Source organism: Phyllobates terribilis, unplaced genomic scaffold (genome assembly GCF_046119375.1).
Source record: "Phyllobates terribilis strain yellow unplaced genomic scaffold, ASM4611937v1 Scaffold_7__3_contigs__length_470593459, whole genome shotgun sequence".
Classification (NCBI taxonomy): Eukaryota; Metazoa; Chordata; class Amphibia; order Anura; family Dendrobatidae; genus Phyllobates; species Phyllobates terribilis.
The window spans coordinates 401855440-401883130 of record NW_027362767.1 but is presented as its reverse complement, the minus strand read 5'-3'; the positions used below and the strand labels follow the sequence as shown (position 1 = coordinate 401883130).

The window sequence follows — 27691 nt, the reverse complement described above, 5'->3', positions numbered from 1 at the left end:
ATCTAGAAAGGTGCCTTGGGGGGTCTAGTTTCCAAAATGGGGTCACTTGTGGGGGAGCTCCAAAGTTTGGGCACACAGGGGCTCTCCAAACACAACATGGCGTCCGCTAATTATTCAAGCAAATTTTACAATCAAAAAGTCAAATGGCGCTCCTTCCCTTCCGAGCCCTGCTGTGCGCCCAAACAGTGTTTTTTCCCCAAATATTGGGTATCTGTGTGCCCAGGGGAAATTGCACAACAAATTTTGGGGTCCATTTTTTCTTGTTACCCCTGTGAAAATAAAAAAAATTGGGTCTAAAGTAACATTTTTGTGAAAAAAGTTAAATGTTCATTTTTTTCTTCCACATTCAAAAAATTCCTGTGGAGCACCTGAAGGGTTAATAAAGTTCTTGAATGTGGTTTTGAGCACCTTGAGGGGTGCAGTTTTTAGAATGGTGTCACTTTTGGGTATTTTCTGTCATAAAGACCTCTCCAAGTGACTTCAAATGTGATGTGGTCCCTAAAAAAATGGTTTTGTAAATTTTGTTGGAAAAATGAGAAATCGCTGGTCAACTTTTAACCCTTATAGCTCCCTAACAAAAAAAAATTTGGTTCCAAAATTGTGCTGATGTAAAGTAGACATGTGGGAAATGTTATTTATTAACTCTTTTGTGTGACATATCTCTCTGATTTCAGGGCTTAAAAATTCAAATTTTGAAAATTGCAAAATTTTCGCAAAATTTTCGTTTTTTTTTTTCAAATAAACGCAAGTGATACCGAAGAAATTTTTCCACAATCATGAAGTACAATATGTCACGAAAAAACAGTCTCAGAATCAGGGGGATCCGTTGAAGCGTTCCAGAGTAATTACCTCATAAAGTGACAGTGGTCAGAATTGTAAAAATTGGCCTGGTCATTAACGTGCAAACCACCCTCGGGGCTTAAGGGGTTAAACAGCTCAGCCTCAAAGGCAGGACATTAATCTGTTAGCACCTTGTCCGGGTATCCATGGGGCCTGCAGAAGTAGGTTTGGAATGTTCTTGCTGCAGTTTCTGCTGTCAGATCCTTGACAGGGGCTACCACAAGGAACCGGGAATAGTGATCCACCATGGTCAGGGCATAGGAATAGCCTGATCTACTAGGTGACAGTTTGACGTGATCCAGAGCGACAATCTCCAGGGGTTGGGTTGTTTTGATGGACTGCAAGGGTGCTTTCTGACTTCCGTTGTTTTTCCTTCTGAGGCTACAGGGCCCACAATTCCGGCACCACCTTTCTATGGAACTCCGCATCCCAACCCAATAGAACCGGTCCTTCAGCAGGGTTTCCAGCTTCTTCCAGCCAAAATGACCTGCTTGGTCATGGTAGGCCTCTAGCACCATCTGGATATCCGTCCTGGGCACTACAATCTGCCACACCATTTCATGGGCTCTAGGGTTGACATACCTCCTGCACAGCTTTTCTCTGTAGATGAACAGCCGGCTTCTCTCATTCCACAGGTGTTTGGCTTGTGGAGGAGCATCCTTCTCCAGGTGAGAACCTTCTTGGGTTATCAGTCCTTTGATGAGGCTGACAACCGGGTCACTGTCCTGGGTCTCCTTCCAGCTGTGATGAGGTAAAGGGTTTAGTGTCTTACCATGAGGTCTTCTGGAGGTGTGTTGCTCGTGGACCATTCCATTTCTGTGGAAAGCAGGTAATTCAATTTCTTCTAGGTCATCCACTTCATCCTCGGTGTCCGACTGGTGGGGCATTCTTGACAGGGCATCAGCATTGGTGTTCTTGTGACCTGCCCGATACTTGATTGTGAACTGGTAATTCGACAATCTGGCCACCCAATGCAGTTCTATGGCTCCCAACCTGGCTGTCTCCAGGTGAGTCAAGGGGTTATTGTCGGTAAAGGCTGTAAATTTAGTTGAGGCTAGGTAATATTTGAATCTTTCGGTGATAGCCCAGACCAAGGCCAGGAACTCCAGCTTGAAGGAACTGTAATTCTCCGGGTTCCTCTCAGTAGGGTAAAGCTTCCTACTGGCATAGGCGATCACCTTTTCTCTGCCATTTTGCTTCTGGGACAACACAGCTCCCAGTCCCTCATTGCTGGAGTCTGTGTATAACAGGAAAGGTGTAGTCGGGGTAAGCCAGGATTTCCTCACCGGTTAGGGCTTCCTTCATTAATGCAAAGGACTCAGTCTGTTCTTTGCCCCACTGGAAAGGGGGACTTTTACCTCTTTTGGACTGTCCTACTAGGAGATCTTGTAAAGATGCTGCCTTTTTGGTGTAGTCCTTAATGAACCTCCTGTAGTATCCGACCAGTCCCAGAAATTGATGTACCTCTTTGACATTCCTTGGTTCAGGCCACTTCTGGATGGCAGTGACCTTCTCCGTGTCTGGTGCTACCCCCTCTGAACTGACTACGTGCCCCAGGTACTGAACCTTCTGTTTGAGCAGGTGGCACTTGGAAGGTTTCAGTTTCATCCCATACTGGGACAATGCCTCAAATACCTCCGCCAGGTGCTTTAGATGGTCTTCATACGTCCTCAAGTACACGATAACGTCATCCAGGTATAGCAGCACTGTCTCAAAGTTCCGGTGTCCCAAGCAACACTCCATCAGCCTCTGGAACGGTCCAGGTGCTTTGCAGAGTCCAAATGGCATGCTGTTGAATTCGCATAATCCCATCGGGGTGGTGAAGGCATTCTTCTCCCGGTCTTCCTCAGCAACAGAGATTTGCCAGTACCCGCTAGTGAGATCCAATGTGGAGAAATAATTGGCAGATTTTAGTGCCGCCAGGGATTCCTCTATATGGGGCAAAGGGTATGCATCTTTATGTGTTATTCGATTAATTTGCCTGTAATCTACACACATCCTCATGCTACCGTCCTTCTTTCTGACCAGGACCAGGGGAGCTGCCCAGGGGCTACAGCTATCCCTTACTACCCCTGCCTTTTTCATGTCATGCAACATTTCTTTTGCTTTTTGGTAATGTGCTGGTAGTATGGGTCTGTAAGGCTCCTTAATGGGTGGATGGTTACCTGTGGGTATGTGGTGTTGTACCACTTTGACCCTTCAAAAATCAAGTGAGTGTTTACTAAACACCTGTTCATATTCCTGAACCACTCTGTAGACACCGTGTTTTTGATGGACAGGAGTGGCGTCAGTTCCAACGTGGAGATGTTGACACCATTCCTCCAGTTGGGTTTTGGAGTCATTGTCCTCCACCGTATCTGGTGGGGTCAAGGATTCCACTGTGTGTATGGCATTATTATTCACAGTATACAGTCTGGCAACAGTGGCCTATCTTGGCAATTTGACTTCCTCCTCCCCACAATTTAGGAGGCATATGGGTACCCTCCCATTGCACACATCAACTACCCCTCTAGCAGTTAGGAGTGTAGGTCTGTGCTCTGAGTTAACGGGCTCTACTATCGCCTGGTAGTTCTGTCCCTTGAGACCTATTGCTGCCCTACACCAAATCAGCATTTCACTTAGTGGGGGAATCACAATGGGTATCGGGTCTGTCACCCGTACATTACCAATCTCACCACCTGTTAGCTTTACCTGTTGCTGGTATAGGAGGGCACGAATTTCCTTCTGGAGCACCTTCCTCTGCCCTGGTCTGGCAGTGTCAGCAATCTGTTGGAGTAAGAACAACACTTCTCCCAAACAGTTACCAACAACATTTGTACCAAGTATCCTATATGGGTTTGTATCACCAGGGTTAGACTCTATTACAATCAGTCCTTGGTCCTTTAGTTCCACTCTTCCCACCTTCACTGTCATGTCCTTAACCCCGACTAGGTTAAAAGGAAGGCCATTGGAGGCATACACAGAGAGGTTTGGGTCTGGCGGGTGGAGTTCATCTATGGACCAGTACCTTTTGTAGAGGACATCAGGTATGATGGTTACCTGCTCGATGGGCCTGGTTGATCTACTCCTGAGTGTCGGCCCTTGGCCCCAGGGTTTGCCCGTTTAAAGGACAGATACATGTGGTGTGGCCTGCCTTGTGGCAACGGTAGCAAATGAGTTCTCCTGGAGGGCGAGGTCAGTCGTTGGTCCTCCCATGGGGTGGCGTTGTCCTCCTTCTTCTCCTCATCCAGGGGACATCCTCAGGACTGTCGGCGACTAGGATCCTTCCATCCGGCTCGGGCTCCGTCTGTAGCTGCAGGGCTTGCAGGACAGTGGTCAGGGTTTTACTTAGCTGACGCACTTCAGAGCGCAGGCTGTCCAGCTTGCTAGGGGGCACTGTTTTCATTTTTGTTTCAGTCGTTAATGAAGGAGCAGTGGGTGCTGCGGGCACTGGGGTGGCCCCACCCTGGTAACGCTGGATACCAGTATCTGATGTTTCCAGGGGCTGAAGGCCCTTAATAACCATGTCCTTGAGGGCGTCAAAGGTGGCATTTGGATGATCTAAGGCCCACCACCGTACAGTTCTGCTCTCCTCCTGGAACCTTAACCCCCGGATGAATTGTTCCATCAGCAGTTTGTCCTCATCATGTATGCTAGCTGGACTAACATGTTTCAGGGCCCGCAGGGCCTCTTGTAAACACCAGGCATAGTACCAGATACTGTCCTCAGGTTTCTGGGTACAGTGGTAAAACCTCATCCTAAGATCTGTCTCAGTGCGGTTTTCAAAGACAGTTTGCAGCCTCTTAAATATAATAGATACTGATTCCTGGTCTGCGGCTGGCCAGGTTTCAACTTCCTGCTCTGCGGCACCAGCCAATTGTCCCAGCACAACAGCGGCTCTCTGTTTACCAGTCATTGAGTACATGTCCAATACACCGCATATTTTTCTTTTGAACCCAGACAGGGTGTCTGGTTTGCTGTCATACTCGGGAAGCCATTTCGCTCCGGGGACATATGGCAGGGCCATGGGTATCACTGGAGTCATGACCCCTGCTGGTGGGGCGGCCGCTCCGGCCTGAGCAACACCGGGCGCGAGTTGAGCATCGGGAGCGTTAACCGGTGCTCCAGCGTTTTGCTGGTCATGAGCCATGGTTGCGCCCCCCTAGTAAACCGTAGCCTACCTTCTTTACTTTTATCAGGTAGGCCGCAGCTCCGCAGATCACGGTCTCCTTCCAGGACCTGACGCTTCCTGGTGCTGCGTCAGAGCGCGAGGCGGGGTTTGGGCGTCGCGCGCTACCAACTGTCACGCCTCTCTGGTTCCTGCGGTTACGCCCCTCTTCTTCCCGCGCGGCGACACGGTAATGGCGGCGATGTTCACCACAGTTCAAATACGGCACACAGTACCCGGTGGCAACGGGCATGTAATCCTGTTCGTGACGCCAGGAAGAGATGACTCGCCCAGGGGGATATGGGGGACTCAGTACCTGGGCCTTTACCTTCTTGGGCGGTCACGGCAGTCGGCTTCCGGGCCCGTACTCTGGGGTCACTCTTTAAAAGGGGCTTGTTACTTGAAGGGATGAATAATAGTTTTGTCTCGGATCAGGAGGCCTACTACCTGCTCACTGGGGAGAGTCTAGAAGTGCATCCTTCCTACTGATTACCCTGGACCATACCTGCCGTTACACCAGTAAGAGTACTGAAGCGAATCCCCTGTGTGTGTGTCCATCATTCCCCCTGACCCGACCGGGCCACCTCTCACCTGCATCCCTTCCATCAACCCTGCCCCGGGGGCCCGCTCCGCCTGTGGGGAGCCGAAGCATCCCAGCTGCCATCCCATCACCCCCGGAGGTCTGCAGCAGCGCTGGTACCCATTACCAGGAACCACAGGTGGCGTCACGAGACAAAACCGTTTATCATCCCTTCAAGCAACAACCCCCTTTTAAGAGTGACCACAGGGTACGGGCCCGGGAGCCGACCGCCGTGACCTCCCAAGAAGGTAAAGGCCCGGGTACCGAGTCCCCCCCATATCCCCCTGGGCGACTCACTGTGAGGGCCTTATGTCCGTACAGGCCGCATGAAGCCAGTGTTATGGGAATGACAGGACTGGATGTTTCACAGTTCAATGAGGGAGACCACCATTCCAAAATAAACTCTTTACTGAACAGTAAGGATTACATACAAGGGATAGAAGGGTACATAGTCTTATGGATGTTTCCTTTACAGTATGAAGCATTATTCCACACAGTATTCTTCCTCCATAGTTTACTTCAGAGTTTTCAAGGCACACTGTTTCTCCCTAGGTCGCTGCAACTTAGCTTTAACGCTACAGTTCTGATTCACAAGTCTCTTTTACTTGCTTAGTGGTTCTGCTGCTGGCGCCATGGATCTACCGCTCTGGACCTTCACTAGTCCCCAACTCTCAGTCCTGCTGAGGCTTATTACCTTCTGCGTTACAAGCTCTAGGTGTCGTGGCTAGGCGTCCTCTCCACTTTGTCTCATCTGTCACTTTTCCTAGGGATTACTATCCCTCCTTCTTCGGTCTCCTCTCATTCTGGGTCACACTTTTGGTTGCAGCACTGCTCACTTCGTCCTCTAAAACCTAACTATCAGGAAGCAGTCACTTCTTCAAAACTCACCTCTCCAAAGTCTTAATCGCTCCATAGCTCCTCCTCCTCGGGAGCGGGGCCACTTCTCTCTGCTCAATGCATAAATTAAATTATATATTCACTTCTGCTCCCTCTTGTGATTGAGTCTGCCCAGGACTCAAACGCTCCTTTTTCGCAGGCTGGTGCTCTACCAATGAGCCACAGCCCACAATGATGTACAAAGGAGAATTTGGCAATCTTGACCTCTATTCCAGGCAATGAACACAGAAGCAGTTTATACATATCCATAGAGATACATTGTGGATAAAAATGTATTTTTATGGTTCCTGTATACTGAGGTGAAGAAAAATATTTTTTTGGGTTCCCATAAAAGTAGTAAAAATAATAAAAAGCAATTATATAAATGTCTTTTTTTCCAAGTCTCCCCAGGTCTCAAACCCATGACCTTAATGTTACAGACTGGCACTTAAACTGCTGAGCCACAAGCTCTGATGATGTACTGTAAATGGAAGAATTTGGTGTACTTGCTCTGACTCCACAGGCAGATTATATTGATAGAAATACACTGCTATGTACAATGTATGTATTTTTATTCTAGAGGGAGAATAAGAATTTTTATCATCCTATAAAATTACTAAAAAATTATTATGAAAAACACTTGAAAATGAAAAAAAGTCATTTTTAATGTGTTTTTTAAAAAATAATGAACATCACAAATCAGCAAATAATACGGACATATTTGGTGTCCCTGTAATAGTAACAACCTGCACAAAACAGTGATCAGATTATTTATGGGGATCTGTAAATTACATAAAAAAAATTGCATGATTGATATTTTTCTCTATTAAACTCATAAAAAATATAATAAAATGGTAATGCTGAGGCCGTGTTCACACGTAGCGTAAATGCTGCACTCTTTTCGCTGCTTTTTTTCTGCAGTTGTCTACACCACACAACGCAATAACAATCTTCTCTGACTATTACGTGTTTGCTTCGTTTCTTTTCCCGTTATTTGATGCAATTTTGGGGCGGATGTGAAGCAGAGTTTTTAACGCTTTTTTAATATTACAGAAAAGCTTTGATTCTGCGCTTAAAAATGCAGCGGTGTTTTTTGTTTTTTTTTCAAAAGAAGCGTATAGAGAAAAAATGCACCAAAAGTGCAGAGTTCAGCAGCGTCTTCAGACCACAGAGAACGGAGACTTCATGGAATCACGTCCACTTTGCTTGCACATTTAGACCTTGTTCAAATGTAGTATAAATGCTGCGTATGTTCTGCTGCTTTTTTTGCACAAAGCGGATGTGATTTCATGAGAACTGCGCCCGCTGTGGTCTAAACACGCTGCTGAACTGTGCGGTTTACTGCTTTTTTTTCTCTCTTGTCTTCTATGTGGAGCCTAAAAAAAAACACATGTAAAAATTGCAGATACTTTTTTTAAATGCAGAATCAAAAGTTTTCTGTACTATAAAAAAAAACACATTAAAAATACGGCTTCACATCTGCACCAAAAACGCATCAAATAAGGGGGAGAAGATTGATATTGTGTAGTTTGGTGCAGATCCTGCAGAAAACAAAAAAACACAGTATTTCTGCAGTATTTCTTACAGAGACAAAAAAGCCGGATGTCGTATAGTGACGCTACATAAAGATGAGAAAGTTCTGTCGGCTCCAAATGTGAATGAAGGAACAAAAAATTATCCACAACTAGAGATGAGCAGGATGCACGGATGACGTCGTCCTGTCCGGACTAATCAAAAGCCGGACTGGGAACGCTGGATGGTTAGAGATTCACAGCCTCCCTCCAGCCGCCCGGTACCTCTGACCTGGATGCTGGACCAGAGACCCGGGAATCCATCCGCTCATCTCTAGTCCCAATTGTACTGGATACAGCGGACAGTCCTGGATTTGGGTCTACGCCCTGCAGTCTCAGGCATCTGATGAATGTCCCTCACTGCCCGCGCTCCTCTGACAACTCCTCCTGCCAGGTGAGAAAGAAATGGTAACTGGGCGTGGATTGGGGTGTTGCTAAAATTTGCCAGGTTCTAAGTACACAGATTCCTTAGCTGTTTTTTTTCTGCATAAACTGTATGATCCTGGTCTAGGCTGGTCGCAGCTAAGTCCTTGGTTCTTTATAAAGGGGCGTTATGGATTCTCTCCTACCTCCTCAGCTTCTTTAGGCTTTATCTTTGCAGAGGACAAGGAGGTAATGAAACAGCTCTTTTCTTCTCAGCTACATGCCATCACATGTCTGCCAGGCATCTTTCCTCACACACACACGTCTTTGTCTGCCCTCTACAGGAAGACTTTGTATACCCTCTGACTCCAGCCTCTTAAGGGGGCGGTATACATGTAATGAGCTGATGTGGTTTTCATATGTACTGTAGTTTCCTGGTCAGCACCATCTCACTTCAATGGAGTTGTCCACTACTTTTTACGACTACCCCAATGTCTTAACCTTGTGATTATAAGACTTTTTGTAATTACCTTTGGTAGTCTTTATTGCCTGTGAGCAGCGCTATCACGGACCGCTCACAGACATCACGTGACCCCCGGCTGCAGCCGGCTCTGACATCCGCTGATGTCACGTCAAGTTCCAGCTGCAGCTGGGGGTACTCACTTCTGCGTTCCACGGTGGATGCCAGGCTGTGGGTGGGGTTACCCCGCGCATCACACCCAGCATCCACCGCGCTCTCTCCCTCTCCTCATTCATTGGGAAAGCACGCGATAGATGCTGAGTGTGACGCACGGGGTAACCCCACCCACAGCCCATCACTCACTGGGGAGCAGCATCACTGAGTCACTTGACGTGACATCAGCGAGGGGTCACGTGATGCCTGTGAGCGGCCAAGGATAGTGCCGCTCACAGGCAATAAAGACACAGCAAGGTAATTACAAAATGTGTTATAATCACAGGGTTAATACATTGGGGCAATCTTAAAAACTAGTAGACAACTTCTTTAACAGTCTAGCATGACATTAACCCAATAGTATCCTGAGCATATGTGACATGCAGAAGTAGTGCTGTTGCTTCAAAAGCATCCAGCAACTGTGACATGCAGAAGAAGTGTTGTTGCAGAAGTGTGACATGCAGAAGTAGTGCTGTTGCCTTAAAAGCATTCAGCAACTATTAGAAGTAACACAAGCACAGGAGACAGGAAGTGTGCTCCAGAAGCATCCAGCAACTAGAGGGGTTAACACAGTCACGGGAGACAGGGAGTGTTTTAGCAGAGCCCCAGGGGGATTGTGGGGAGCGGAAGAGAAAGGTGGCTTATGATCTGTATCTCACAGAAGGCAAGGGAACAGAATTTAGGTCAGGAGGGAAGCTAAACAAAGGTCAGTTAGACTCCCTGAGCTAACAGTGTGGAGTATTATTGGTCAGGAAGATAAGGACTGGAAGGAAGCCTGTCATAGAGATCATCTCCCTCATCACATCCCTCCCCCCCTCCATCTCCATGCAGGATAAAGAATGCTGTGTACTATTGTGTCCTTGTGAAGGAAAAGCCTGTGGTTGTGTATGCATCAAAACTGTGCTGTACTGTGCTACCGGATAATAGACTGTGTACTGCTGTGCTGCAAAGGAGACTGTACTGTTATTATTGGAACTTGTTGCTCAAAGAGACATTTGCATTGCACTGGCCATACCTCATTAAATGTTAGTGTTCTACCGTTTATGAAGACTCTTGTCAGATGTGTCTGGTCAGCAACTGAATCTATTGTGTGCCTGAGAGAAGCTGCAGCCTATGGTCACCCTGAGTAATGGTTCCCCCAGGATTCCAACGAATTCATGTAACCGGTCTCACCCCTATCTGAACTTAGGCGGCGTACGTGTAACACAACTATTAGGAGTAACACAAGCACAGGAGACAGAAGTGTTGTGTTTCAGAAGCATCCAGCAACTAGAGAGGTTAACACAGTCACAGGAGACAGGGAGTGTTTTAGCAGAGCCACAAGGGGAATTGTGGGGAACTTGTTATTGTAGTCTGGCTGAAGCCGAAGAGAAAGGTAGTGTGTTATCTGTATCTGAAAGAAGGCAACTGAACAGGATTCAGATCAGGAGAGAAACTAAACACAGGTCAGATAAACTTCCTGAACTAACAGTGCAGAGTATTATCGGGCAGGAAGATAAGTACTGGAAGGAATTGTGTCACAGAGATCATCTCCCTCCTCAAACCCTCCCCCCTCCATCTCCATGCAGGATGAAGATGCTGTTTACTATTGAGTCCTTGTGAAGGAAAAGCCAGTGGTTGTGTATGCATAGAAGTGTGCTGCTAAGAGATCTAATCTGTGCTGAATTATGCTACTGAAGAGACTGACTTTACTGTGCCTGCTTTATTAACCTGTACTGTAATGAAGATTGTGGCTGTAATATCCCTGAATTGCACTGGCCGTGCTTCAGATTAAATTCCACTGTTAAACTGTTAAAAAAGACTCTTGTCACATGTGTCTGGTCAGCAACTGAATCTATCGTGTACCTGAGAGAAGCTGCAGCCTATGGTCGACCTGAGTAATGGTTCCCCCAGGATTCCAACAAATTCATGAAACCCGTCTCGCCCCTATCTGAACCTAGCGGCGTGCGTGTAACACATATTAGTGCAAACACGACTCTCTGTTACCTAGCAGTGTAGGATAGCTGCATCCCGGTACAATAAGTGCAATAACATTTACACAATGCAAGAGAGGGTGATATAAAGGCATTTGTGCTAAAAGATAACAGTAAACATTCTGATGTACCCTGCTTTGGGGTACTACACATTCCCTTATGGCTGGACACAGCTTCGCTCCCTTTCCTTCCTTCTATACCCATTGCCCACGATGGTTGGAACCTTCTTGTTGTTCTGTTTCACTACAAGTTTCATGTTCGGTATCATTTTAGACAGCGTACTGGTCACCATCTTCCTTGTAACTTGAGTCTTCCCCTCATCACTCTGCTTTTCCAGCTGCAATACTCGATCCTGCCGACTACGTAACGTGGCATGGGGCGGTAGCCGTGGGTAACATACTCATCCTTTGCACCCTGGAACGTTACATGAAGGTGGGGGTCCTGGCTGGGTGTGTGGACTTGTGCTGTGAGGGCGCAACGCCCGTGCAGGCCGCATGTAATCGATGTTGTTGGTTGGCCAGGACCAGATGTTTCACAGTTCAACGAGGGAGACCACCATTTTTTACTAAACGGGAACTTAGTAGGAAATATATACAAGGGATAGCGGGTAGTGGTACACAGACTTATGAATTTCCTTTACAACTCAAATAATTTTCCACATACAGATGCCTTCCTTCTTTTCTATATTGTTCTCCATCTTCACCTTTCCTCTTTTACTCTCTCTACTCTCTCTAGGAGAGGGCGCGCGCGATGCTGGGCTGTGATGTGCGGTGAAACTCCGCCCACAGCCCAGTCAGTCAGGTAGACTGGGTCCCTCCTCGGTGATGGCGGGTAAACTTCCAATTCCGGAAGTTGATATGACATTACCAGACAACAAGTAGCTGCAGCCGGGGGTCACGTGATGGGGATGAGCGGACAGTGATAGCGCCGCTCACAGGCACATTTGGAAACGCAAGGTATTTAAAGAAAGTCTTATTTCCAAGATTTAAATCGATCTGCCCACTACACATTGTAGTGGGCAACCTCTTTAACACTACATTCCTGCTTAGCAAGAGTCATTTACTTGTCCCGCGGTTCTGCGTCCTCGATTCCCTTTAGGGTGCCAGTATGGCCGGTAGTGCTGATGCTCTGGCACTTCCCCTGAAACACTTTACTCCTCTCCCTTACTCAGTCCTGTTTAGCCCCATTACCTTCAGGAGTAATAAACTCGGGGCCTTGTGGCTAGGCATCCTCTCTAAGGACCCATCTTCGGTCGATCACTCTGTATCTTAGTCACTTCTGCTCCGGATCTCGCTATCTCTTTCCTTCGGTCTCCTCTCTTTGGAACACCCAAAAGGTGGCACTGCTCACATTGGACCATAGGTCCCTTGCTAATGACTCAAAGCCCTATCTGACTCTCTGACAGGAAATTGTCACTTTCCCTGCAACTCACCCCCTCCCACTCTGGGCTAGTCCCAAACTATTAACTCTTACTATCCCCCATTGTCAAACTACACACAGTATCAGAATTGCAAACACCTTTAACTTACATCCCAAGTCACACTATACATCGCAGTTCATATTATAGCACATAACAGCTTCTTCAAGAGGGAAATGTGGGCAGCATGTCCATCTCCTTACCCAGCAATTATTGTGCAGTAAAAAGTGACCTGTTAAATTTATATATTGTTCTTTTAATAATTTACAGCTTTTAACCAATTCAGAACATTTTCTAAATATTTGTTGATGGACGTATACAAAGGCTTGTTTCTTGCAGGTGAGCTTTACATTCTAAAAAATCAGGTTTTTACAGATGCCAAATATGCCTATATTTTATTTTCAGAGAGGCAGTGTTGTCAGCAGCTCCTGAGCCCGCTCCATACGTCCGCACGCGACATGTGACGTACATGTATGTCAATTGTCAGTAAGGGACTAAAGAAGTTGACAAAATTTCAGACATGACATTAACTGATAAAATTGCAATAAAAAGCTAAAGCAACTCATTCCTTACTGCACAGGAAAAGTTGAAGTTCTCCCACTGTACATGGGTCGAGGAACAAGGTCAGAGGACCATGATTGTGGGTCCCAGAGGGGTGGATATGCCATAATTGTCATCTGAAATGGGAATATCCTTTTAATCAAAAACCATATAGATTCTTTTGCAGCTGATTCTCAGACCTACATGTCACGTAAAACGGGCAGATTGCGCTACCACTATATTAAGTTTATGGTAGTCCGCAGAATGGAAACCAATACATATCATCGGGGAACGTCTTTTTACCTCTCTCTGCATGTTTTCTTTTAATTTTTTTATTAGTTTTATATTTTCCTAGATTGAACTTTTGTAAACACAGTAATAAAAAATCTTTTTTTTTTTTAATAATTATTTTCATTTCTTTATCTATTAAATTAGGAAAAGAGGGCAATTCAATTATTTTAATTTTTTTTTATATTTCTATTTTTTTTATTATTAAAACTTTCACTTTTTTTTTTTTTAAATTTCCTAGGAGATTTCAACCTGTGTTCGTTTGTACTAACTCTTGCTTGTACTATAGAAAAAAATGATGATCCAATGTGAAGCCCAGTCTCATGGTAGTACAAAAATGGCAATGAATTAGACCAGGGGTCTGAAACTTATATTGTTTTTTCTATACACCTTTTGGACCATTTTTTGAACATTTTTTTTATTTTTTATTTTATTCTTCTACATGGTATTCATTTTATGGGCTATGGTACAGTTTTATAATTTTTACAAGTTTACAGTTTTCACAATTTTTATTTCCTTTTTGTGTCCCCGAATTGGCCACATACAGTGATTTTTTCTTACAATTTGCACCATATAGTAATTCTGACCAACTTCTTATAGTAATGTCCCCATCTTGTAGTAGTTTCCCCATCTTATGGTAATGTCCCCATCCTTGTCCGCATCTTGTAGTAATGTGCCAATCCTGGTCCCCATCTTGTAGTAATGTGCCCATCCTGGTCCACATCTTGTAGTAATGTGCCCATCCTGGTCCCCATCTTGTAGTAATGTGCCCATCCTGGTTTCCATTTTGTAGTAATATGCCCATTCCGGTCTCCATCTTGTAGTTATGTGCCCATCCTGCTCCCCATCTTGTAGTAATGTGCCCATCCTGGTCCCCATCTTGTAGTAATGTGCCCATCCTGGTCCCCATCTTGTAGTAATGTGCCCATCCTGGTCTCCATCTTGTAGTAATGTGCCCATCTTGGTCCCCATATTGTAGTAATGTGACCATCCTGGTCCCCATCTTGTAGTAATGTGCCCATCCTGGTCCCCATCTTGTAGTAATGTGCCCATCCTGGTCCCCATCTTGTAGTAATGTGCCCATCCTGGTCCCCATCTTGTAGTAATGTGCCCATCCTGGTCTCCATCTTGTAGTAATGTGCCCATCTTGGTCCCCATATTGTAGTAATGTGACCATCCTGGTCCCCATCTTGTAATAATGTGCCCATCCCGGTCCCCATCTTGTAGTAATGTGCCCATCCCGGTCCCCATCTTGTAGTAATGTGCCCATCCTGGTCCCCATCTTGTAGTAATGTGCCCATCTTGGTCCCCATATTGTAGTAATGTGACCATCCTGGTCCCCATCTTGTAGTAATTTGCTCATCCCGGTCCCCATCTTGTAGTAATGTGCCCATCCCAGTCCCCATCTTGCAATAATGTGCCCATCCTGGTCTCCATCTTGTAGTAATATGCCCATCCTGGTCCCCATCTTGTAGTTATGTGCCCATCTTGGTCCCCATCTTGTAGTAATGTGCCCATCCTGGTACCCATCTTGTAGTAATGTGCTCATCCTGGTCCCCATCTTGTAGTAATGTGCCCATCCTGGTCCCCATCTTGTAGTAATGTGCCCATCCTGGTCCTCATCTTGTAGTAATGTGCCCATCCTGGTCCCCATCTCGTAGTAATGCGCCCATCCTGGTCCCCATCTTGTAGTAATGTGCCCATCCTGGTCCTCATCTTGTAGTAATGTGCCTATCCTGGTCCTCATCTTGTAGTAATGTGCCCATCCTGGTCCTCATCTTGTAGTAATGTGCCCATCCTGGTCCCCATCTTGTAGTAATGTGCCCATCCTGGTCCTCATCTTGTAGTAATGTGTCTATCCCGGTCCCCATCTTGTAGTAATGTGCCCATCCTGGTCCCCATCTTGTAGTAATGTGCCCATCCTGGTCCTCATCTTGTAGTAATGTGCCCATCCTGATCCCCATCTCGTAGTAATGAGCCCATCCTGGTCCTCATCTTGTAGTAATGTGCCCATCCTGGTCCTCATCTTGTAGTAATGTGCCCATCCTGGTCCCCATCTTGTAGTAATGCCCCATCCTGATCCTCATCTTGTAGTAATGTGTCTATCCCGGTCCCCATCTTGTAGTAATGTGCCCATCCTGGTCCCCATCTTGTAGTAATGTGCCCGTCCTGGTCCTCATCTTGTAGTAATGTGCTCATCCTGGTCCCCATCTTGTAGTAATGTGCCCATCCCGGTCCCCATCTTGTAGTAATGACCCATCCTGGTCCTCATCTTGTAGTAATGTGTCTATCCCGGTCCCCATCTTGTAGTAATGTGCCCATCCTGGTCCCCATCTTGTAGTAATGCCCCATCCTGGTCCTCATCTTGTAGTAATGTGTCTATCCCGGTCCCCATCTTGTAGTAATGTGCCCATCTTGGTCCCCATCTTGTAGTAATGTGCCCATCCTGGTCCCCATCTTGTAGTAATGTGCCCGTCCTGGTCCTCATCTTGTAGTAATGTGCTCATCCTGGTCCCCATCTTGTAGTAATGTGCCCATCCCGGTCCCCATCTTGTAGTAATGCCCCATCCTGGTCCTCATCTTGTAGTAATGTGTCTATCCCGGTCCCCATCTTGTAGTAATGTGCCCATCCTGGTCCCCATCTTGTAGTAATGCCCCATCCTGGTCCTCATCTTGTAGTAATGTGTCTATCCCGGTCCCCATCTTGTAGTAATGTGCCCATCTTGGTCCCCATCTTGTAGTAATGTGCCCATCCTGGTCCCCATCTTGTAGTAATGTGCCCATCCTGGTCCCCATCTTGTAGTAATGTGCCCATCCCGGTCCCCATCTTGTAGTAATGACCCATGCTGGTCCCTAACTTGTAGAACACTCAACTGAAAAGAATCAATGACTTTGGGGGGCCCTCAGGACCAGGCCGAAATCATTACGCGGGCTCCAGTGACTGCGGGCCACATTAAGCGGGCCGTGTGTTTGAGACCCCTGAGTTAGACCTTCAATAGGCCCCTGGCTGCCATGATAACCCATCGGCATGCATTGGTTGAACAGCAGCAATTGAAGCTAGCTCTGGTTGTTGCTGTTAGAGGTAGGTTCCTGCAGTATAGCACAGCCGGCACCTTGCTTGTATGAAGCAAGCTGTGTTCCCGAGTCCATTTCATATACAAGTACCCAACATAGGAAGTACATGTATGTCCTACTTTGGGAAGGGACTAAATGGTTGAACTGTTACCATACAGTTGTGATGGACAGCGGATCATCGCTCGTTTATGGGCATAAATCAATCCATGTAAATACATATATTGCAGGGCAGCCTAAAATCCAGCCCCAGAGGGTCTGATGAGCCATAAAAAGGCCCATTTATCTGGAACCGTATGGCAGATTTTCAAAAAACTGTATACTCAGGGAAGCAGCAGGAATAAATTAAGAGTAAAAACTGGCCACTTTTGATCTAGTGACAGGTCCTCTTTAAAAGCATCAATGAGGCATGACCATGGGGGAAAGCACAAGAATAGAATGGTCAGGAGTATGGTGGTGGATAGTCATCATGGGCAGATATGACATAAGACTGTGAAAGTTGGGAATTAGTCTGAGCTAAGGTAAAGATTTCAAGGATATAGGTGCAACACAAGAGGAGTTTTATAGAGGAGTCTGAGAAGATATGAGAGTTTATGGTAACCAAAGGTCTAGAAGAAACAGATCACTAATGTAATGACATAGCATGACCATTGGATTGCTTGATCAGTCCGGCTGCTTCTCTGATGGATCAGACCTTTTGTTTTGGGATTGGCGGAGATCCCAGTGATAGTTCAAGTCTTGACAAACCTCATACTTTCCAACTCTCATGAAATGTTTGTGAGAATCTAGTTTGAGGTCAGTATTTATTCCGCGCTCTTCATGACGACACAGTAGTCTATTTTTGCACATTGTTTTTTACTCTTCCAAGAGCCATAACTTTTTTTATTTTTAGATGAGGTCTTGTCTCTTTACTGGACTAGATACAGTTTTGAATGACGTCATTGATTTTACCATAGAATGGTCTGGAAAATGAGTAAAACAGCGGTGAAATGGTGGGGGGGAACGCAATTGAGGTTTTGGATTTTATTGTTATAGCATTAATTGTATTGTTCATTATTCTACAGGTCGGTACAATCATGGAGATAGCCAAATTATAATATTTTGCTTTATGTAAGTGGTGAGAGAAAAATTCAGAAATCTGTAAAAAAAAAAAAAAAAAAAAAAAAGAAAAAAAAAAAGCTATATAAATTTGTTTTTTGTCACCATTTTCTGAGACACCTGTAATGTCTTAATTTCTCCATCCATGGAGCAGTAAGAGGACATGTTTTTGTGAGTGTAGATTTGACATTTTCATTGATAACATCCTGGGGTGCATACGAAATTTTGATAATTGGCCCATTTTTTGGGGGATGGCTACTAAAAGAAAAAAGTCAATTCTGGCATTTCAATTTCTTTTTGCTTTACGGTATTTATCTAATGAGTCGTTCACAAAAAAAGGAGGTTTTTGCTAACATGGGGAGACATATTTAGAGACTCACAGAAATGTACACACTAAAAATCAATTTATTAGGTATACATTAATGTCATGTCCCACGACTTGGGAATCATACAGTATTGTATTGTTGCTGTTGTGTTGCTATGCAAGTAGGTTTGCCTTTTAGAAGTTTGCCCTCCCTCTCTCCCTGTCTGCCTCCCTAGCTCTGATGTCAGTAACCCCTCCCTTCTTCTTCCTCATTCTCTGTACGTCAGCCATGTTAAGAAGCACGTCTCTCATCGCTGGTTCAGAATAGTCGTTTTTACCTATTGTATTGGTGCATAGCTACAAGAATTGAGCACCCTCTTCTGGAATCTTCATATGTGCCTCTGCAGTCGAGTCAAGCTATCTGATGAAATCTCTTTGTGTGAGTACTGGTACATAGAGACAGGCCATAGAAACGGTGTCTCAAGAACCCTACAAAAAGCCAACAATTCCTTCCTCTTTAATAAAAATCAGACCTGCACTTTTGGAAGGTGCTTGTATTACAGGCTGTACTCATTGGATACAGGCACAGGGCTAAAATCGCGTTGAGAAGGGACAGCTGACAGTGAGCGGGGGCTCTTTAAGGTTCCACCCTCTGCGGTCAGGAAGGTAACAGCCATAGGGTTTGATAGGGTTTTTCTTGCACTATAAAAGGTGACGCTACTGACAGACGTGTTTACATCAGCTCACATCCCCTATATATTATATCTAGTATACGGGAAGACTATATACCTGACCATTGTTGGCTCCCCCTGGGATGGATAATGGGGTGTGATCTTGATTTGCAAGCCATTCAAGTCACTTTGATATATTAAAAATACAGTTATCTGTCTATATTGCAGAGAGTTGTGCTGTGTTACACAAAAGATTGGTTTTCATTAGTGTATATTAATTGCCTCATATATCTCTCTGTAGTTTTTAATGTAAACTGTAATTTTAAAGGGAATTTTTGTGTATATTTCTCTTATCCTCTCTTTATTACAATTTATATATTATTTAGATTTATTATCATTTTGATATTTCAGACTTTCACCTACACTTCAATTCCAAATGTTACACTTCCCCAATTCCTATTTTTTTTTTCAAACTTGGAAAACAGGGTAATTTTCAATTTGTATATATTTTTTTTATTTTACTCACTTATATAGCGCCATTAATTCCACAGCGCTTTACAGACATTATCATCACTGTCCCCATCGGGGCTCACAATCTAGATTCCCTATCAGTATGTCTTTGCAGTGTGGGAGGAAACCAGAGAACCCGGAGGAAACCCACACAAACACAGGGAGAACATACAAACTCCTTGTAGATGTTCTCCTTGGGGAGATTTGAATCCAGGACCCCAGCGCTGCAAAGAAACAATGTTAACCACTGAGCCACTGTGCTGCCCATTATTTTTTTAAACAATTTCTCTTACTTTATTTTTATAGTCCCTTTATCAGGACTTGATCCTGCAATCGGTTGATTGCTTATAATATATATACTGCAATACCACAGTATATATACAGTATAGAAGTACATAGTGTGAATGATTGTGAAAGATGGCAGCCCACTCCATACACCGGCACGTGTGACGTAGATGTAGGTCACATGTTGAGAAAAGGTAAACTGGTCTTGTATGTTGCCAGTATTTGTTGAAAGTTGTACTTACTTAGGTTTGGTGTTTTGTTTAGGGGGATCTGTATTTGCTCAGGAGGGGGGCGTAGGGTCTGTATTCATTTTGACAGGCATAAGGAGAAACAAAATTACTTGACACCCATTGCATGCCACTTTATAGTCTTCTGAATCATTCTGATGTGCCTTCACAAAAGTTGTCGAATAGGTTAGTGACCAATGGTAATAAAGGATAATTATCTAACGGAGATCATTGTGATGTTAGGAGCCACCACTGTCCACACAAAACCTGCCTGAGAATCATTATCTAGAGTTTTAGGAAGGCTTGTTTCCTGATAATCGTGCAGTGCAAACAGGCTGCCAATCACACACTGAACGAGCAAAGCACTCGTTTGTCAGGTGGAAGGGTTTTTTAGCTTGCTTTTTTAAAACTGTTACATTTTTTTCCACTATTACTAAATTAGAAATTTTGCAATTTTCACACTGTCCACTACACATTATAAAAACTCACTATTCTGGTTCTGTATAGAAGATGTTTCAGCAGTCTCATTATGACAGACAGGATTAAATTGATTGCGAACACCTCTATATACAGTAGATAACACGTTCCACCATTCACAATAAGCGATATCACAGCTCACCACCTCCTCCTCCTGTATAATGACTGATAACATCTCTATATACAGTAGATAACACAGGATCCATCATTCACAATAGGTGATGTCACAGCTCACCTCCTCCTCCTGTACAATGACTGATAACACCTCTATATACAGTAGATAACACAGGATCCACCATTCACAATAGGTGATGTCACAGTTCACCTCCTCCTCCTGTACAATGACTAATAACACCTCTATATACAGTAGATAACACAGGATCCACCATTCACAATAGGTGATGTCACAGCTCACCTCCTCCTCCTGTACAATGACTGATAACACCTCTATATACAGTAGATAACACAGGATCTACCATTCACAATAGGTGATATCACAGCTCACCTCCTCCTCCTGTATAATGACTGATAACACCTCTATATACAGTAGATAACACAGGATCCACCATTCACAATAGGTGATGTCACAGCTCACCTCCTCCTCCTGTACAATGACTGATAACACCTCTATATACAGTAGATAACACAGGATCCACCATTCACAATAGGTGATGTCACAGCTCACCTCCTCCTCCTCCTGTACAATGACTGATAACACCTCTATATACAGTAGATAACACAGGATCCACCATTCACAATAGGTGATGTCACAGCTCACCTCCTCCCCCTGTACAATGACTGATAACACCTCTATATACAGTAGATAACACAGGATCCACCATTCACAATAGGTGAATGTCACAGCTCACCTCCTCCTCCTGTACAATGACTGATAACACCTCTATATACAGTAGATAACACAGGATCCACCATTCACAATAGGTGATGTCACAGCTCACCTCCTCCTCCTCCTGTACAATGACTGATAACACCTCTATATACAGTAGATAACACAGGATCCACCATTCACAATAGGTGATGTCACAGCTCACCTCCTCCCCCTGTACAATGACTGATAACACCTCTATATACAGTAGATAACACAGGATCCACCATTCACAATAGGTGATGTCACAGCTCACCTCCTCCTCCTCCTGTACAATGACTGATAACACCTCTATATACAGTAGATAACACAGGATCCACCATTCACAATAGGTGATGTCACAGCTCACCTCCTCCTCCTCCTGTACAATGACTGATAACACCTCTATATACAGTAGATAACATAGGATCCACCATTCACAATAGGTGATGTCACTGCTTACCTCCTCCTGTATAATGACTGATAACAGCTCTATATACAGTAGATAACACAGGATCCACCATTCAGAATAGGTGATGTCACAGCTCACCTCCTCCTCCTGTACAATGACTGATAACACCTCTATGTACAGTAGATAACACATTCCACCATTCACAATAGGTGATATCACAGCTCACCTCCTCCTCCTGTATAATAACTAGTGATAACACCTCTATATACAACAGATAGCACAGGATCCACCATTCACAATAGGTGATGTCACAGCTCACCTCCTCCTCCGGTACAATCACTGATAACACCTCTATATACAGTAGATAACACAGGATCCACCATTCACAATAGGTGATGTCACAGCTCACCTCCTCCTCCTGTACAATGACTGATAACACCTCTATTTACAGTATATAACACAGCATCCACCATTCACAATAGATCATATCACAGCTCACCTCCTCCTCCTCCTGTACAATGATTGATAACACTTCAATATACAGTAGATAACACAGGATTCACCATTCACAATAGGTGATGTGACAGCTCACCTTCTCCTCCTCCTGTACAATGACTGATAACACTTCTATATACAGTAGATAACACAAGATCCACCATTCACAATAGGTGATGTCACAGCTCACCTCCTACTGTACAATGACTGATAACACCTCTATATACAGTAGATAACACAGGATCCACGATTCACAATAGGTGATGTCACAGCTCACCTCCCCCTCCTCCTGTACAATGACTAATAACACCTCTATATACAGTAGATAACACAGAATCCACCATTCAGAATAGGTGATGTCACAACTCACCTCCCCCTCCTCCTGTATAATGACTGATAACACCTCTATATACAGTAGATAACACAGGATCCACCATTCAGAATAGGTGATGTCACAACTCACCTCCTCCTCCTGTACAATGACTGATAACACCTCTATATACAGTAGCTAACACAGGATCCACCATACACAATAGGTGATATCACAGCTCACCTCATCCGCCTCCTTCCACAATGATCACCACCCTGATTAGAGCATGCTTAAATAATGCTTTAATACAAACAAATAGGGTCTAATCTAATGTTAGGCCTAGTGGCCAGTGTGAAAATTGCAACTTTTTTTTTATTTAATATAGATATGGATATTGAAAATCCCCCCCCCCAAAAAAAAAAATCATAAAGTTGAAAAAAAAATTCATGTAAAGTAAAAAACTGATTTACATATTAAGAAATTTTCTGATGACTCAATCCTTTTAAAGAGATCCTGTTATGTCCTCAAACGCTATTAACCTGTAGATATAGGGTTAATCTGCGGGCTAATTACTGTCCGGCCGCCTTATTAAAAGTGCAGCTACCGGGAGAAGATTAATTTATTCCTCCCGGGAGCCACCGGCTTTCAGTCGCAGAGGCGTGCCGGAGCCGCTTCAGTCACCACTCAGTATACTGTGAGCGTCGGCTGTAAGCACACCCCGACACTTTGATTGACAGCTTGCTCTGCAGTGCATCAGAAATTATATGTGGCATTTTGTTTGACTATCATGTTAATATATCGCTGTATAGTTGATAAGGATGGGGAAAGATACAGTTCTATCAAGTCCAACCTGTAATCCTACAGAAAAGGCAAAACCCCTGTTGATGCAAATGCCAATTGTCCCATACTGTGCAAAAAATTCCCTTCCAACTCCAATATGGCCATTAGAATAAATCGCAGCTCAATGTCCAGTTCCTGGACATCTTGTACCCAATATCACACAAGGAAACACACTTTTTTTTTCAAAATAAATAATTATATTGATAAAGTTATAGCTTTTCTTGCATTAATATGACATGCTGAGGACCTTTCTGTGTCAGCACAGGCAGACTCAGAGAGATGAGGGGACAGACAACCAGAAACAAGGAGGCAGGAGGAGAAGGATGCCACAATTAGGAGGAGGAGGAAGAGACTGGAGAAAGGTAAGAGGAAATGGGAAGCAAGGAGGAAGCAAAACTGGAGAAAGTAATAGATATAGGTGGGCAGGGAGTGCGATGACTGAAGAAAGTCAAACAAAGGAAGAGTTGAGCGCGATGACAGAAGAAAGTCAAGCAAAGGAAGAGTTGATCGCGATGACAGAAGAAAGTCAAGCAAAGGAAGAGTTGAGCGCGATGACAGAAGAAAGTCAAGCAAAGGAAGGGTTGAGCGCAATGCCAGAAAAAAAGTCAAGCAAAGGAAGGGTTGAGCACAATGCCAGAAGAAAGTCAAACAAAGGAAGAGTTGAGCACGATGACAGAAGAAAGTCTAGCAAAGGAAGAGTTGATCGCGATGACAGAAGAAAGTCAAGCAAAGGAAGAGTTGAGCGCGATGACAGAAGAAAGTCAAGCAAAGGAAGGGTTGAGCGCAATGCCAGAAAAAAAGTCAAGCAAAGGAAGGGTTGAGCACAATGCCAGAAGAAAGTCAAACAAAGGAAGAGTTGAGCACGATGACAGAAGAAAGTCTAGCAAAGGAAGAGTTGAGCGCGATGACAGAAGAAAGTCAAGCAAAGGAAGGGTTGAGCGCAATGCCAGAAAAAAAGTCAAGCAAAGGAAGGGTTGAGCACAATGCCAGAAGAAAGTCAAACAAAGGAAGAGTTGAGCACGATGACAGAAGAAAGTCTAGCAAAGGAAGAGTTGAGCGCGATGACAGAAGAAAGTCAAGCAAAGGAAGGGTTGAGCGCAATGCCAGAAAAAAAGTCAAGCAAAGGAAGGGTTGAGCACAATGACAGAAGAAAGTCAAACAAAGGAAGAGTTGAGCACGATGACAGAAGAAAGTCTAGCAAAGGAAGAGTTGAGCATGATGACAGAAGAAAGTCAAGCAAAGGAAGAGTGGAGCACGATGACAGAAGAAAATCAAATAATGGAAGAATTGCACGCGATGACAGAAGAAAGTCAAGCAAAGGAAGAGTTGAGCACGATGACAGAAGAAAGTCAAGCAAAGGAAGGGTTGAGCGCAATGACAGAAGAAAGTCAAGCAAAGGAAGGGTTGAGCGCAATGACAGAAGAAAGTCAAGCAAAGGAAGAGTTGAGTCATCTCAAGCAGAGTCATCTAGCAGTTCAATATCTCAGAGACTTGAGATAACACCTCCGACCAGGTCCATTTGTATACCTTGTCAGACTGGCCCACCAGAGAATCGCAAGCTCCTAATCTACATAAGTAGACCCATAAGATCCAGAAGAACCCCATCTGGAGATGACTTTGGAGCCAATCACCTGCCATTATGGTCAATGTCTTATGGGATGATTGACATCTCCTTTGGTGAGCCCAGTGAACCCCAGTCTGACACGGATAAGAAAGGAAAAATGGAAAGAAGACATGGAGGAAATTAAATATGGAACGACGTTTGGACAATTGATGAAGACCCATCAAATAAAGACAGCGAAAGATGACTGAGAGATATGTGAGAAATACATAATAGGACAAAACGCAACAGAAAAGAGTGAAAGGGGCAAGATATCAAGACTACACCAACCCAAAATTAAGCAGAGATGCCTCGCGCAAGATGTACAGGCTAAGGGAAAGGTTGAAAGCAAGAATGGTAGGAGCAACAAGATCAGGAAGACAAGGAAGAAACACAGATATCAGAGTCTGGGTGGAGACGTAGTGGGATGAACAGACACACAGACTAAACACTGAAGGATGTAGCCGGCATTACATATAAAACAGCCATATGGGAACATCAACAGTACAAAGGGCAGTGTTATCTCCTCTCAAAGTCCGCAGTGCCCTCATCTGGCATAGGAGCTGGGACTGACGTGTCCCATTATTTTTATTTTTTTTGGTAAGCATATAAACAGAAAATGTTCATCAGCATTAACCTGCCACCCGTTGCAGAATTGGGGCTTAGTCCATGGGTGTGCTTATTGAAGTCTGCCCAGTAATGCACAAGTACAGCTTGTCTTTGACCAGATTAATCAAGTGCCAACAAGTTGCTGGATCACGTCATGTTGTGCCTCTCTAGATCATCGCCGCAAGAGGTGTGGCGCTTGCAGTAAAATCTAAATGGAGAACAGGTTGGTTTGCAGAAAAGTCAAAAAGTCTGAGTGTATGTTTTCAGTACAACCCATTCTTGGGAACCTTGTCTCCTCCTGGTTCATTAATAGACAATACCAAGTCCGAAGATTGATTGATGGCCACTGAAAGAAATGTTCAGTAAGGTGGCTCTTTTCCAAAACTAGCCAACACTCAATAACTGGACCTGGAAGACATGCAGCTGGATTATGAAGTAGGGAGATAATGGTGCACACATTTGTGTCTTCTGTGGAAGGCGGGTAGGGTTTGGGAAAGATGACTTATTGTGTTACCAAAACTTTAATGGATGCCTTCTTCATCGGAAACATCGCACAGTTTGGATACTTAGAAACACCTTCTTTAATTCTTAATTTATGTTTCGAGGGTAAGATAAGGTCCTGTTGCTAGAAAGAGCTCACGGTGATCTAACTCATTGCTTTATTCATGTACTGACCATGCCGGGCATTATTAGGAGGTAAATGGCTTACCACTGTGCTGTTTTTCTCTACTCACAATCTGGATTTTTTGGGCAGTGACATGCAGGAGCTGCTACCCCATAAATCTAGACAAAGGACTAGGGGGGTTGGCAAATGGCTTTATCCTGATTGGCTTGGGAGTCCAAGGGCTTGAAGGTGACAGCCCATCAGTACGTCAAAACTTTGGTCTGATGGTCAATAAGGGCAGTGGAAGCTGAAACATTTTTAGGTTCTTCTACTACTCATCGGTAACTACTAACACTGGTATTAAGTACCACATGTATCGTAGAGAAGATGCTTCCTTCCGAGGTGTAAAATTGACACAGTTCTGCATGAGGAATGGATTGAGATCTTTCACCGGGGTAACATCGGAGGTAGCTACGACAGATGGAGTCTCTTCTTCCCCCATACTGGAAGGACCATATGACTAGACCTCATGAGGTGCTAATTGTATGGGGTTCATCAATGCATATACCAGTAAGGAACCATTCTCAGTGAACCCTGAGAACTGCCATCATTGTCCGTAACTACTTCTTTCAACTACAAGTGGTGGAGTATCATAAATATGGAATATGAGAAGGGATCGAAATTCTTGGGTTCACTAAAGAGCAAGTAAACTAAAATGCCCTTAAGCCTTCCTAACCAACTAGTAAAGTCACTGAAAAAGTAGACTGTAGTTCAGAATTTAAGGTTCTCCCTAATCTCCGTGCACCAATCAGTTCTCATATTAAACACTGTAAACATTATTGACTTTGACCATTTCGCTAGAGTTGGCCAAAAATGACAGAAAGCTATAAATTTGTGTTGGTAAACCTTGACATCTTGGTAGACTAGAACGGTTGTGTGTCTGACATCAGATATAATAGCTCCAGTGTGTGTTACCGGGCTACAGAGTCCCATCCATTGTCTCTCCAGTTGTGCGTCCTACGTGAGAGTTGTGGCTTAAAACATACTTACCACTGTAATAGGTATTTGAGGCTGCCATATTGGTGGTGTTTCCAATATTCAACTCTCCATTCACTAGGAACTAGACGAAAAAGTGCCTCAAGTCCATCACTATCTAGTAGGGTCCATCTTCATGAAAGTTGATTAGGTCCACAATTTCTTCTATTGTATGTTGAGGACGGGTTCCTCTGTCATGACATGATGCCGGAGAACATGGATATAAGGAGCCTTTTTGCTGTAACTTGTAGTATGAGTAAAATATCAACCTTACCTTAAGCAGTTACTTGTTGCCAGAGGTTGTTTAGGCAAAATTGTGACCGTCAACTCAACCTCTGAGTTAAACCTTAACAAAGAGGACCATGCCCTCTTTTTTTTTTGCAAAATTGTGCTACTTTACTCGAAAGATGATAAAGGGATAAGACCCAAATATGGGAAAAAAATTACAAAAATAAATAATCCCTTTTTTTCTTGTTTTTTTTGCTCTCAGATTCACCCTAATGAAACATCTCACAACCGATGTGAGTGGCAGCCCATGGAATGTTTGAGTTCTAGAAGAAAGCCTCTTGTCGTATCTTTGTGTCCCCTCTTAGAAGCCTTTGATATGGCAGTAGGCTTCCAGGCTAGAGAACAAGATGTAGAGAAACCACAACCCTATGAAAAGAATGGCAGTGAGGGTCTTGGAGAGGCGAGACCCTCCAAGCTCCCCTCCTATATGGGGTCTACGACGATATAAGAGGACGCTGATATTGATGAATGCGAAAATGGTGAAGAGTGTGACCGAGAAGGCCAATGTACCCGTCTTCACCTCAAAGTTTTCTCCTTGGATAGCCCAGTAGATTGCAGCTACGGACCAAGCCACCCCAATGCCCAAGAAGACATTCACTGCGTTGCTGCCCGTCACATTGCCGATGCAGGCGTCTGCGTACTGGTCTTGTGTTGCCGCCACCTTACTTGCAAACGTATCTGAAAAAGATAGCAAAAATGAGAATAAAGGAGTTCTGTATTA

At 44.3% G+C, this 27691-nt stretch overlaps 1 protein-coding gene across 1 annotated transcript in view; it reads right to left on the bottom strand.

Annotated features, from left to right (window-relative positions):
- Positions 1-23909: 23909 nt before the first annotated feature.
- Positions 23910-27691, bottom strand: part of SLC8A2 (solute carrier family 8 member A2) — a 164349-nt gene continuing 160567 nt past the window's right edge. Inside the window, exon 8 of the mRNA XM_073641625.1 lies at positions 23910-27648. Within this exon, the coding sequence (XP_073497726.1) occupies positions 27272-27648 (377 nt within the window). The 3' untranslated portion in view covers positions 23910-27271. The remainder of the gene's footprint in view (positions 27649-27691) is intronic.